A 14,275-nucleotide genomic window follows, 5' to 3' on the forward strand; every position below is an offset into this window, starting at 1 on the left:
AATACCCTTACTAAATTTAACACTCCATCACATATTCTAAAATGCATAGCGTTCATTAAGATTGTGAGAATATCTGAACATCCTATGATCAAACATAATCTGTTTATTTAGGCACACAAAAACACTTGATCAGTCCTGTTGTTTCCAGTTTTGCCATTTGTCCAGGGAGAAAGGAAAAAACAGCTTCACAGAAAACATACAAAAATAAAAAATTCTGAAGTAAATTAGCAATCCCATGCCCTCTTTATGAGGGCATTATCCTTGTCTTTATGAGGCTTTCCAAACTCTGCCTCTTCTTTAAGTTTTCTCTCACTTAAACTGACCCAAGCAAAGTCAGACTTGATAGTCATTTTTAAGTTGCACAGGTGATGCATACCAAGATCTAGATGAGTGGGTTCCTTTTCCCTTGGTAGCTCCAGAGGTTAAAATCAGAACTAGCTAAAGAGCTCTTTATGACTCATCTCTTTGTGTATTACTTTTCAACATACTATTGTGCAGAAGATTTGGCCACAAAACACATGTGATTGATAAAATTGCCAAGCTGCATTTCGATAGCACAGGCCAAAATGAAAACTACAACGAGAAAAAAATCCATCATACAAGTATTGGAACTTTCACAGCGTCATATAAATTTTTATGAGTGCTCCGCAAAACATATGCTTTATATAGCCTATTGTAAAACAAAATTCTGTACCTGCCATAGCATGCTTTTTTTCATATAAATTATGACATATTTTAGTCATTCCTGTAGATTGTTTTGATACATAGACAATGTTTTCTACTTCATGCAAAGAATATATTCAAAAGGATATATAAGTCTTTCTATTTGGTTGGGTTTTGTTTGTCTCCCACTGAGGTTTTTTGTTTGGTTGGTTGGGGGGTTTTTTCTTTGTTTTTCTGTCAATATAATACAACTGATATCTGTTTATTTAAATAACCATCCTGAATTTTCTTTCCCTGCATAAATCTTCCCATTCCATTTTATTCGCTAAATAAAAAGCAGAAATGGATAAACCAAACCAGTTTTTTCCAGTGCCATACTGCAGTTATATGCAGGAAGCATACTAATTTTCCCAGAATACAGAAGTATTTTTCTCTATAATACCTCTTTGTTCACAAAGCCTATCCTGTTCTTATGAGTCTCAGTATTCAGAGAATGGTCACTCAGTGCGCAGTGATATACAAAGCGATTTTGTGGAAGCTGTACTTCTTACTGTGGCTTCTAACTTGCCTTCCTCTGGAAATTAGATTTACACAATTACATAACTCTCATCCTCAGCCCCAACAAATCTTCAGTCTGTTGAACCATTTCATCCTGCTTTAACTGAGTGCCATGTTGCTCTAAGTTAATACGTTCCAACCGATTTAGAGAAAATTGCTGGCAAGGTGCAGACTCTTCTGTACTGCACTGTTTTGGGTCTATCACTAAAGGAAGTGAAAGAATAACTCAGCTCTCATAATTTACATGATTCAGAGGCCTGGCAGGGAATATTATATGTAGATTTGAACAAAACCTAATATATTTTTTTGTCCAGCCAGAACAACTATGGAAATTAGAGGAATTTAAAGGTGAGAAGGGTAAACTAGCAGGTGTAGGAGGGGTGAAAGGAGCTGAAGAAGGCAGATGCATGACATACATAGGAGAAATCTGAGTCCTGTGAATGGCTTTAGGAAAGTGATAGAAGGTATCTGGACGGATTACTTCTGTGCATGGGGTGCAGAGTATAATGGCAGGGAGACAAGGGAGGCTATGCGGGCTATATGGACACAAGACACAAAATTAAAAAATCTATCTGGAAGGACATCAGCAGAACATTCATTGAGTAGAGCTTTGGGAGCTGCATTGTGAAGTTATATTTCTGCCAAACAGTTATCTGAAACAGATTAGGGAATCAAGAATAGAAGGGACATGCCTTGGAAACAATATATATGGAGAATTGCTTATAACATCAGCTTATTCCCATGAGAAAAATGTTTCTTTAAATGAAGATGCAAATGATGTGACCAAGGGGGCAGATCTAACCACTTCCTGCATATTTTTAATTCTTCCAGGAAGGGGCCCAAGGCTCGTATACAGGAAAAATCATATGGTTTTTATACTAATGTTTAGTTTGACTTTTCATTAAAGTTTACTCTGTGTCAACAATCAATGTAGTTATTCTGAAAGACTTCAGTCCTGTTTGATATCTAACAAATCGGTACTCTTTGCAGAGATCAGTGTGGAGATTTACAGGCTAGAAAGAAAACTAGTTAACTGCAGTATGATAAGCCTGAGACACGAATTCAGTTTTAAACTAAGTACATCTGGCTAGCCATTCCTCTAAGCGTGAAACAAACTTTCCAGTTTTTAACAGCAGTGTGGATAGTATACCAAGAGTTCACCACCCCAGCTAAGTAATCCAGCAATAGCATGATATCAAGCTAAGTGAGGATCAACCACAAGCGCAGAATATAATCAAACCAATTGCAAATGGCATTGGAATGGCAAGATACTTCCAGCAATAGCCTAGCCCAAGTCTAAATCTCTACCATCAATAAACATTTATAATGACACAGACAAAATGTAGACTAACTAGTAATTTTTTTATTCCTGCTGTACTTGTAAAACTATACCTCAAAGCAACAGTCAGGATGAGAAACTGAATTTATAACAATGTGAGAATTATGTGGGTTCTGAGTACATTTCAATTCTTTCATGGAACAGGACCACTGAGTGCACAAATTCACACTGTCTCCCTAGTCATTGTTTCCTACATTATCTCTACACTGACAGCACAGCTTGGGGTGGGGACTGCCAATGATAAAAAGTTTAGGCCTGAGGACTTCCTCCACCGCTTGTGGTCATGGCCACAGACATGGAAACAGCAGTCTCCCAGTGAAAGCTGAGTCATGATGCTCCTTCTAAATTCTATAACTGTAGGAGAGAATCTAGAGAAACATTAGGTGTTTAAATAATAAATAATATGCATGTGCAAGATTGATTGAAAAAAGAGCACTGTTAAAACCATTTCTGAGAAGGTAACTTGAAACAGAAGATATTCTGGGAGCTGAGAAAAGAAACAAGTGAAAAAGAAAGCCAGGAGCAAGGGCACACATAAACTCCAGAACCCTACAGGCAAAGTCAAATCTGTGACCATCTCTGTATGAGTGTGTACCATAATATAACAAGGCGATATCATATTTTCACCTCTGAAAACATTGAGCCTATGACAAATTGCCCTGCTCACCTGACAGTCTCACTCAGGTGGCCTTGATATGGAATCAAAGACAGAATACACATGTGGATGCAAAAGATATTGCTATCTATGGCTGAAGAAGGTGTAGCAGACTGCCAAAGAAAAATATTCTGTAACTGAGAATCTTTTAAAACAAAGAGATGAAGGCAAGATTGCCTCTAATGCCATTAAAAAGGAGAAAGTGTTTACAGGTGAGAGGTTTTTCAAAACCTGCTGAGTACAGAAGTCATGCTTATTTTTAACAAATCTATCTTGAAATTAAGAGAAACAAAATTATTGTTATTTCATTGCTCAGGAAACTAATATGCTTTGTACTGGAAGTTAAGGTACTAAACTTACACTGTATCTATACTGAAGATATCTATACTGAAGATATCTATATTGAAGACTCCCAGCTGTTGCTGGGTATTCTGCTGACCAGGGGCATTAGAGTGCTTCTTTGCAGTAGTATACCATGATATAGGAATTGTTGGCACCAATATTTTAATTGTTGTACCCACATCTCCTGCATCTTTGCCGCTCCAGTCGCACAAAACAATTGAAAACCCACACATCTTTCAGATGAGGCTTCTATTGCTGTGTAAAAATTCCTAAACCACACATATATATCTTTCCATTGCCTATTCTAATTCAGTGCTATAGATCAACCTTTAGAAAAAGCAAATGCAGTTGAATTACAACAATATCCATTTTTAGCTAAACAGGCAGATGCTTCCTTAGGCTTGCTAGACTATAAAGAGTGTTAGACCTCAGCTGAAAAAGAATATTTTTCAAAGAAAAATTAGACAAAAAGAAAAAAAAGGAAAAAAGAAAAGAAGAAGCTACTATTACCATTTTCTCTTCTAAACTTGCTCTATTTACACCTTAGCCACAGCTGACAAAGAAGCGCAGAGTTTATGGGATTTGATCCATAGAGCATGTAAAAAAATTATAATCTATTTTCATTTTCATGAAAGGCATACTGTAATTTTTTTTTTCTTTTTTGGCAGTACAGTGCCTAATGCAGAGCACACTCACTTTCACATCAAAACCTAAGGTAACATACTCAACATAATTTCAGCCCAAACAGACAGGGAGTAAAATACAAATTATCATTTAAACTCTCCTTACAGACACCCATATTTAAATATCATAGAACTATTAATAGAGAAATAGATAATACATAAAGAAGAAAACTCTGGTTTAGCTGTTGAAAGCTGTTTATATATATGTGGTTTTGCTACACTTCCATGAAAAAGAAATAGTGCGTTGTTTAGTCTTAGGGCTAGGAATAATGCAAAATGAAGTTCAAAGCTTAAAAAAAGTTATATTCTTACTACTGTTTTTCTTATTATCCAGGAAAAAAAAAAAAAGAAAAAAAGAAGTAGTTTAAAGAAATGAATGAATTAAAATAAACTGGGATATTTGGGGTAAGGTATAGCTGTTTAACAGAAAATGTTATTTGGAATTACTTAGGGCCTAATTGTAACTAATTCCAAAAGCAAACAGATGAAAATAATATTCCACTTAGTTATTACATACCAGAATTCCTGGATTCTAGGATAAAAAATTATTCTAGGATATATAGCCTGAAAAGAAAGTTTAGATAGCACAAAATGAGGGAAAATGTGTAACCCACATAACGGAAAAAAATACTAGAGGAAGGAAAATCATCATCTTCTCTACAAAGCCTGGAATTCAGTCCCTGCAAATGTACATACCCATTTGACACCCCACATTCCAGAACTCTTGAGGATTATAATTTGAAGAGGTTGCTCTTGTTCCTTTGGGATAGATTCTTGTAATGAATTTTGACGTATGTAAAACAAAATCTCTAGCTGAAAAACAGAATGATAAAACCTTGGTGAGGAAAACTTTATTAATAAAAAGATCTTATTTGAATAAATAATAATAAAATGTAATAACCTGATCAGCATTTTTTTATTTTTATTTACACAATGAGTATATCATATCAATGTATTTCTATTTTAGGACATTTATATGCATGGTAATGTTTGTTAGTGTGTGGGCCACCGAGATATGACTAAAATCCTATTTTTAAACCAGAATATTTTGTGTATATTTGAATCTGATAGTATATCTGTGTATAGTGGAGTTTTTTGTTACATTTTCAATAACCAAGAATAATTACTTCATGGAAATACTCTATGACCTTAAGGTCCTTTCCAACCCTAACTGTTCTATGATTCTATGATTCTATTTCTTCACTTCTTCGGTAAATGCATGATCTTTCCTCTAAAGCCCACTGTGTTCCCATGGAAAACTAAGAGACACAAAATACGAAAGTGCTAAAAAAGCCCATTCATTCCTTAGTAGTTCAACAGGAAAACAATCATCCCAAGATGATCTTGTTTCGAGATTTAAATAAAAAAATTAATAATCTCAAGACCATTGAACAGCGCATCTCTAAAAGACAATTGATTCCTTCACAATCTTCAGATGATGTTAGCTATTCAAGTGAGTTTTTTTACCCCTAGGAGTTTTCCTTCACACAAAAGCATAAACTACACAGGTGTGGAAAATTTCAGATGACTTCTACATACATTATTCCTGTTTAGTAATAAAAAAGGAAGCTTTATACTTCCAGGGTCGTCACTCTGATCTCTTTCATCCTACTTTTATGTTCAGTAGATTGCTAGAGAGACCAGAGAGGACTCTATGATAATCTGAAAAAAAGCCTACTGGTTTTGATGCTGTTTGTCACCATTCACCTAGTCAACCATTGAATCATCTCCATAAAGTGGTGGATGGCAGCTGGGCTGACCTTAAATGAATGGGCCTATGGCAGACTTCATTCTCATGGTCAGTGATCTCTGTTCTTAACACTCCCTTATGGTTGCTGGCAGACAGCTGGAGTTAAAACAGCAAAGGATGAACTGTATTGGCTGCACAAATGGAGAGGCTCCACACAGATCGAGTTTTTAATAATCCAACATGATTGGTATGAAAGACCTGGACTAATGGAGCAAGCTGTTTGCTATGGGGTTTATTCTTTCCATCAATGGAGACTATCTAATTTGTGCTTATCATCAAAGCCAGGACTACTGCGTGCCCAGCTCCAGTGGGTACTACAGACTGTACATGGGTGGTATGTATGTATGAAATATATTCCACACACTTTCAAGTATTGACTGTAAATTATTTGATTGACAGCTAAATTATTTGATGCAGAAAACAATGAATCAAAAGGTATTCATACATTTTGTATACTATGTTAATATTTGTTATAATAAAACTACAAGGAATTAAAGCTGAATCTCAATTTTCCTTACAAAACCAACTGAAATATAAAAGTGCAGTTCAAATAATTAGGTATTTCTATAACAGTGTTATAAAGACAACCAAATAAAATTGGGCAACATGCATTTCATAAAATTTTAACCCAATGCTTAAGCAGTGAACCATAGCCACATTGTAACTTTTATCTGATTAAATCAAAAGAAATTACCTGAATGTTTTACAAATTTTCGTGCTTGGACTTCTCCAATTGAATTATTTTCATAGCACTTCTGATGGCTTTGGGAGTGCTCAAAGCTCACAAACTTCTCAGATTTGGTATAAATCACAAGGTCCGACAATGCAAGGGCAACTTTCACCTTTTTCCTCTGATAATCATAGTATAAAATAATGGAAGAATAAAAAAATCACAAAATACACATATTTCATTATTATTAATTACAATTAAGAAGAAGGTATAATTTTAGATTCATAAAGCATGGAAAAACGTGTCACAATTAATGAATATTTGAGCTTAAGATATGACTTTTGGTACTGAGAGTTGACCCCTCTCAGAGACAATTAAGGTTGTTGTCTCTATGTTGATCATTGCAATTTCAGGGTGAAAGGAGAGATGCTTCCAATGCTTTCTAGCACAGTATTCTGTTAGACAGCCTTGTAATTTTCGTGATTCTGAGGTTGGTATATAAATTAATACAACTTTTCATGGTTTTTAACATTACTCATTAAAAACATATGTCCAACTTAATACTCCTCAAGACATAAAAGTACTAGAAAGGGTATTCTGGTAGGAAATATTTAAAGAAAAAGAAATCATAAGGACCTATACATCAGTAACAAAAACTCAGCCAAAAAGTAAGGAATAACAGGAAAATCAATCACAGGTATGTTCCTCCAAACATTGCTCTGAAATTAGGAAAACTCTGTTCTTAATCAAGATGGAAAATTCTTTGGCCAAAGTTCTTGTTCAGTCTTGTCCCATTTCTGAATCAAGCAAAAGCAAAGGCTGCTGTACATTGCAGTACACTGAAATTTTAAATCTTCTCTCTTAAACTGAGGTACTATGTGACATCTTCATTTTACTTAGCATGAACTTGTGAGCTAATTAGTGGTAGTAACCAGCAACGAGCTGGTGGTGCTAATAATGTTTACATTCCATTAGAGCTTTTGAAGGCAAATTCTCTTCTAACAAAATAATAGGGATTGCCTGCTTATGGGTCTTTAGCTACACAAAGTTCAAGTACATTAATTATTCTGAGGCTGTGTCCCACCAGATGCAGTAAAAGTCTGTTGTCACTGAACTCCTGAATAATATAACTCTCTAGGTGTAGAAGGCAGTGACATAGCCAAAGCCAACTAGGATATTTTGGGTATGGATTCAAATGCTCTCCTACCCTTCAAGAGAGCAATAGAGCGAGACCGCAGAATAAATACTTCCACTCCAACAGCATGGGTCCCCAGAAACCATTTTCTCTTCTGCCTGTGAAACATGACCAGATGTCTGCTGTTACTGCTGTTGATCAAGATGTATTATGGTGCATGTTCTGGTCTGTAACATGATGTTACAAACACATGACCCCATTATGTGGAAATTTGGCCTTCTCTGTTCAAAGAGGACTCCATACTTCCTAAGAATTTGTCCTTCCTATCTCTCTATATTAGATGGAAAGAGAAAAAAAGCAAAGATCTTGACCTTTAAATCACTTAGAGAAAACAAGCACAGAGGAAGAGACACTCACTCTCAGCAAAACCAGAGAGCCAGCCCTGGGGAGCATTGCCAGTCTACTCGCATTCAGATAAAGAGAGTATGATGTGCAAAAATGACTAGATACTGGTAGCTTCCTGCCTGCTTAAAAACCTTGAACAAAGCAGTTTGAACCTTGATGGAGCAACAGATTAACACAGCAGAGAATTACTATTTCGTTAAAAAAACTAGTAAGTTCAATTTGACCATCAAAAAGAAGATTGAATCCAGTTTTCACACTTTCAGAAATGATATTTAATGTCAAGTCTTCACAAGAGAAACATACAAATGCCTTCTATATTTTAAGTGCTTAAAAATGTTTTATCACAAACAGAATTCTACACCGAATTTCTAAACCTAGAACTGAAGAAAATATGGGAATGGAAACTCTTCAAAGTTTCCACAATAGATTGGTGGACTGCAGGAAGAAAGAGTTCACTTTACCCTCCATCATCAGGAGCTGCTATCAGCGCTCCCCATGCATAGCTCCAGGAGAGCCTTGAGACCAATAAAGCAGTTGGGCTACTTCATTTTAGTTCTGTTATTGAGCATCTGGGGCAAGCACAAGATTTGAAAATAAAAAACATAGGTGGAGTTTAGGATGGCACCCAAAGGAAGGTTTGTTTTTTGCTTTTTAGTTGGATACTAAAATATGCTCTAGTTTGGAGTGTTGTCAGAATCAGGAAATCTCTGAAACCTAGAATTAAAATTATTTCAAAATAAATTGCTCTAAGTAAGTTTGAAGCCTACCTTTTAATTTTTTACTCTATTTTAAGATAATATGTTCCTTCTTTTTTAAAAACAGCTGGCACACATCTATGTGTTTTCGAAATTCAATTGAGACAAAAATTACCTTTGCTTTTTTTCTGGGTGGGGCTGAAGGTGTACCTCCACCTTTTCTTTTTGAGGAATCACGCTGTGGGCAAAGAGAGGCTGTATCATCGCTGTCATCTTCATCATCGGATATATTTTCAGATTCAGAAACTTCCCCTGTCTCACCATGACTGTCTAAATCTCTCCTGAGCATACTTTCCTCAACTGTTCCAACTTTTTTGTTTTTTATTAGAATTTTGAATTTTAATGCCTGTAGAAAAAAGATTAAACAGTAGCAACTAGAATTATATGCGGACTAATTGTAGGCTTCACATCTAGTTTTTGTTTAATCCATTCTCAAAGCTGTTTATTAAGTATAATGAAGTGAGGTAACACAGTGAAGTGAAGACAAATACTGGTAGCAGAAGCCAAAAGCAAATAAAATAAACAGAATCTGGGGATCAAAGTATATAACAGAATGTGAATATCTAATCCCTTGACAGGAAATAAAAGCTGTCCACCACACAGATAAACACATGCTAAAACTGTAAGCAAGATTAAGGTAGGAAGTTAAGTATGTGCCGGAGATGATGGCCAGGTAAGACATAGGAGGTATATTTTTTTACTATGCATGAATTAATTTTTCTATATAGACTTATAGACATGTATCTGATATTAATTTCATTTATTTCTAGTGATCATTGCAGCATCTAAAAATTTGGTACCCTTTTCTTAGTGCATTTTTGCACATCTGTCTAGCATACCAAATTAAAACTTTTGTCATTATATCATTTTGCAGTGAACCCTCATGTTGATCTTACCTGGTCAAGGAAATTAACAAAGTTTGGTAATTTCTTGCCTAACCAGCCTCTCTATTTTTAAATGGGCACGTTTCAATTTCCATAATATAGAAGTGGGGGGGAGGAGGAGGTAAAATCTTGGAGCACATTCTCCTGGACAGCATGCTAAGGCACATGAAAAACAACAAGGTGCTTGGTGACAGCCAGCATGGCTTCACTAAGGGGAAATCCTGCCTGATCAATTTGGTGGCCTTCTATGATGGGGCTACAGAATTGATGGACAAGGGTAAAGCAGTTGATGTCATCTACCTGGACTTGTGCAAAGCGTTTGACACTGTCCCACATGATATCCTTCTCTCTAAATTGGAGAGATATCAATTTGATGGATGGATCACTCGGTGGATAAAGAACTGGCTGGATGGCCGCACACAAAGAGTTGTGGTCAATGGCTCAGTGTCTGGCTGGAGACCGGTAATGAGTGGTGTCCCTCAGGGATTGGTGTTGGGACCGGTCTTGTTCAACATCTTCATCACTGACATGGACAGTGGGATTGATTGCGCCCTCAGCAAGTTTGCCGATGACACCAAGCTGTGTGGTCCGGTTGATACGCTGGAGGGAAGGAATGCCATCCAGAAGGACCTTGACACACTTGTGAGGTGGGCTGATGCCAACCTTATGAAGTTCAACCACGACAAGTGCAAGGTCCTACACCTGGGTCGGAGCAATCCCAGGCACAGCTACAAACTGGGCAAAGAAGAGATTCAGAGCTACCCTGCAGAGAAGGACTTGGGGGTGCTGGTAGATGAGAAAATGAACATGAGCCGGCAGTGTGTGCTCGCAGCCCAGAAAGCCAACTGTATCCTGGGCTGCATCAAAAGGAGCGTGACCAGCAGGTTATAGGAGGTGATCCTGCCCCTCTACTCTGCTCCTGTGAGACCTCACCTGGAGTATTGTGTGCAGTTCTGGTGTCCTCAACATAAAAAGGACATGGAACTGCTGGAACAAGTTCAGGGGACTGGAGCACCTCCCGTATGAAGATAGGAAGTTGGCTGTTCAGCCTGGAGAAGTGAAGGCTGTGTGGAGACCTCATAGTGGCCTTCAAGTATCTGAAGGGGGCCTGTAGGGATGCTGGGGAGGGACTCTTCATCAGGGACTGTAGTGACAGGACAAGGGGTAATGGGTTAAAACTTAAACAGGGGAAGTTTATATTGGATATAAGGAAAAAATTCTTTCCTGTTAGGGTGGTGAGACACTGGAATCGGTTGCCCAGGAAGGTTGTGAGCGCTCCATCCCTGGCGGTGTTCAAGGCCAGGTTGGATGAAGCCTTGTGTGGGATGGTTTAGTGAGAGGTGTCCCTGCCCATGGCAGGGGGGTTGGAACTAGATGATCTTGAGGTCCTTTCCAACCCTAACTATTCTATGTTTCTATGATTCTATAAATCATAAGATGTTATTATTTCTAGGAAGATGGCTTTCAACTATGCACCTGAATCCTGTGTATAAATTTCACTTATATTTATAAAGTAATATTCATGGTAAAACAGCTGTTATGTAGCAGATATTCATCTCTACTTCTGTACACAGGAACTGCCAGCGAGTAGCAGGACTTGCTTAGATTCTTGGATAAAGTGGTCCACAAAAATATTCCTGAAGTTTCATATGCACTAGTGAAAAGTAAGGCTACACTATTGGGAAGGTTACAGAAGCAAAGAACGAACACACTTTAAATAAAATATGCATTTTAAGGTATCCGTAACGTAAATATGAAAAGCATGGGTGATAACCATATATATATATATATATATAAATCTTTATATTACAAACTAGAGCTGTAGGCAGAGAAATGGACATTCAATTTGTTTATATTGCAGTCTCCATTGCTGATAATCCTCTTATCACTTCAGATCTTATATTAGTAGTTTGACAGTGTGCTACTGGAATGAGATATCCTATGCTTAATATCTGCCAGTGCCAATCTAGTGTTAGATTTGATTACTCTGTCTGTATTGGTGATTCAGAATAAGGATGCTCTTTAACATTTCCTTCATTTCTTATTGGTGCACTCTTTTTCTTTTCTCTATTATTTTTAACAAGTTTTATGTGAGTATTGGTACTCATATTTTTAAAGAGCTCCTTTGCATCTTCACATTTCCCAATATTTAAAAGCAATTCTATCCATTTTTGGTCTCATATTTTGTTATTCATAGGTAAGATTTAATTCTACATTTTGGTATTTTTTTTAAATACCTAGTATACAAGGGATAGAAAACTTTTCTATGGATATATTACTGTCTCCTATACGTAAATTTTCTTTAAGTAAAAATAGTTCATAGTCAGTGTCATCATATAAAAATGGGCCATGATGTTTTAAGTTAGATTTTTTCTAAAATTCTGTTTGTGAACTGTTAGTAAAGATGTAAATACCCTAAAGTAACACAAATATTTCTTTTTTTTTTCTATAAAGATAACATGTTAAAATCTTCTCAAGAACAGTTACAGAAAATACTCTAGCTAGAAGAAATTTTGCTATTTTTTGGCCAGAAGCAGATTGCAATAATAGTTAACCCAAACTGCTGAAAGTGAGCCATGATCTGAAAAAATACATACATACAGACTTCAAGTCTGAGCTTCAAACAGCTCTTAAAAAAAGCTTACAACAAACATATAGTTACAGAAACACTGACTGTGTGAAATTAGAGTTCTAATTGGTAATCAGCAGTGCCAAATGTGTGGCATCTGTTTGTACAAGTGTCTAAATCTTTTAAGGAGATAATGACCTGAAACTGAACATTCACTATTACTTTTTTTTATTTTAAATATAAAATGCAAAATATTAAAAAATATATGAGTACTAAGTACTCATATATAAACGGTAAGCATCCTAAAAAAATAAAAAATTTAAATAAGTGAAACATCTTCCCTAGAGGATAATGGTACTCTAATGATGGCATAAGCGAAAGTCTGTAAGTACAGTCAATGGGAACAAATATTTAAATAATTAAATGGACAGTACTTATTTCTTGTACTAAGTACACATCCCAGTTAATGTGAAGTATAACACAATTCAGAGCAGCTGAAGTAATACAAGACTCCAGGACAAAATCACAAGTACTTTGGAATGAATCAGGCAAACCCACCTTCTGATCACTGCAATTAATGTAGAAATTGACAAAATTCACTGCTCAGAAACATAGAGAACAAACTCTGGATTTGGGTCATCACTCTTAAAAAGAGAATAACCCCCTATTTAGATTCAGCATGATTTTCTCTCTTCTCTCCTGCCCAGCTTGTAGGTGCTAGAATCATAGAATTGTAGACTGGCTGGGGTTGGAAAGGACCTTAAAAATCATCTACTTTGAGCCCCTCTCCCATGGGCAGGAATCTAGCTAAGTAACAAGGTTAAAATGAGTTTAAAGTTTTACATAGTTTTCTATTTCAAAAATTAAATTATTGTCTTAAATACAGATATAAGGTAAATATGAGACATATTCCATGAAATCTACTATGGGGGAAACTTTTCAGGAATTAACAAAATTTATCTTGAAAACAACAGGACACTATTCTTAAGTACAGCTGTTAAAAAACAAAACAACAAAAAACGCCCCACAACAAAGACATCCTTTAATTAGTCAGGAATAGAATCACGCTTAGTAAAAGTGTGAATAGATCTCTTTTTGGCAACCTTATAAATCACAGTTACTGAGATATTTCAAATCAATACCACTAGTAATCCCTTAGCTCTTGTTAAATGGATATTAATTATATCAGAAACACCTTTTAATCTCTTTCATAACAAGTTTTCATATGACACAGTTATCTAGCAAGAAGTCCCCTACATTAAAAATTTCACTTCTTTGTTGTGCTGTGTAGTAGACACAAAATGCATGAGAGGATCTTTCTGACTGTTATTTTTTTAAAAAAACAAAAAATAAATATATGCCTAAAAAAGGAAATTGGAGGGGTGACACTGACAGGCTAGTTTTCTGGGTGAAGTGAAAACTTACACAGTCCTGGGTAAAAAGGCGTTCCAAGGAACACTCTTTCCTTAAAAACCGTTTTACAAAGTATATTTCTCATTCATCTACTGGAAAGAGTCCCACTCAGGAACCAAACTCCAAATATAAAAAGAGAATCAATTTGCTAACGGCTTAGAGGCTTGACCTATTATAAACTATTGGCAGCAAGTTAGATTCCATCAAAAAACAGAACCCTTAGCTGGCAATGCGTTGGCCAGTTTTACCTGAGGACTCCATCAGATGTAAGAGAAATATGAAAAAGCATAGACTTTGCTAACCATGCATCAAAAAGAAATCTGACAGTAGTCTTGGAGAAAGTTCTAGTGCAGATGATTTTGCATTTCTTTGAGACTTTTAAGGAAAAAGAGGGGGGTGTAACTGCTTCGCTAATATGTTGCAAATAACACTATTAGCTGACCTGCTACTCGTG

General features: G+C 36.2%; 1 protein-coding gene across 1 annotated transcript in view; it reads right to left on the minus strand.

Annotated features, from left to right (window-relative positions):
- The window catches only part of PLCZ1 (phospholipase C zeta 1), a 56,044-nt gene that overhangs the window by 18,003 nt on the left and 23,766 nt on the right, over window positions 1–14,275 (minus strand). The window contains exons 7-9 of the mRNA XM_065683418.1: window positions 9,071–9,301; window positions 6,685–6,841; window positions 4,937–5,053 (exon numbers count right to left, since the gene is read on the minus strand). Coding sequence (XP_065539490.1) covers window positions 4,937–5,053; window positions 6,685–6,841; window positions 9,071–9,301 — 505 coding nt within the window. The remainder of the gene's footprint in view (window positions 1–4,936; window positions 5,054–6,684; window positions 6,842–9,070; window positions 9,302–14,275) is intronic.

Source organism: Lathamus discolor, chromosome 1 (assembly GCF_037157495.1).
Source record: "Lathamus discolor isolate bLatDis1 chromosome 1, bLatDis1.hap1, whole genome shotgun sequence".
Taxonomy (NCBI): domain Eukaryota; kingdom Metazoa; phylum Chordata; class Aves; order Psittaciformes; family Psittacidae; genus Lathamus; species Lathamus discolor.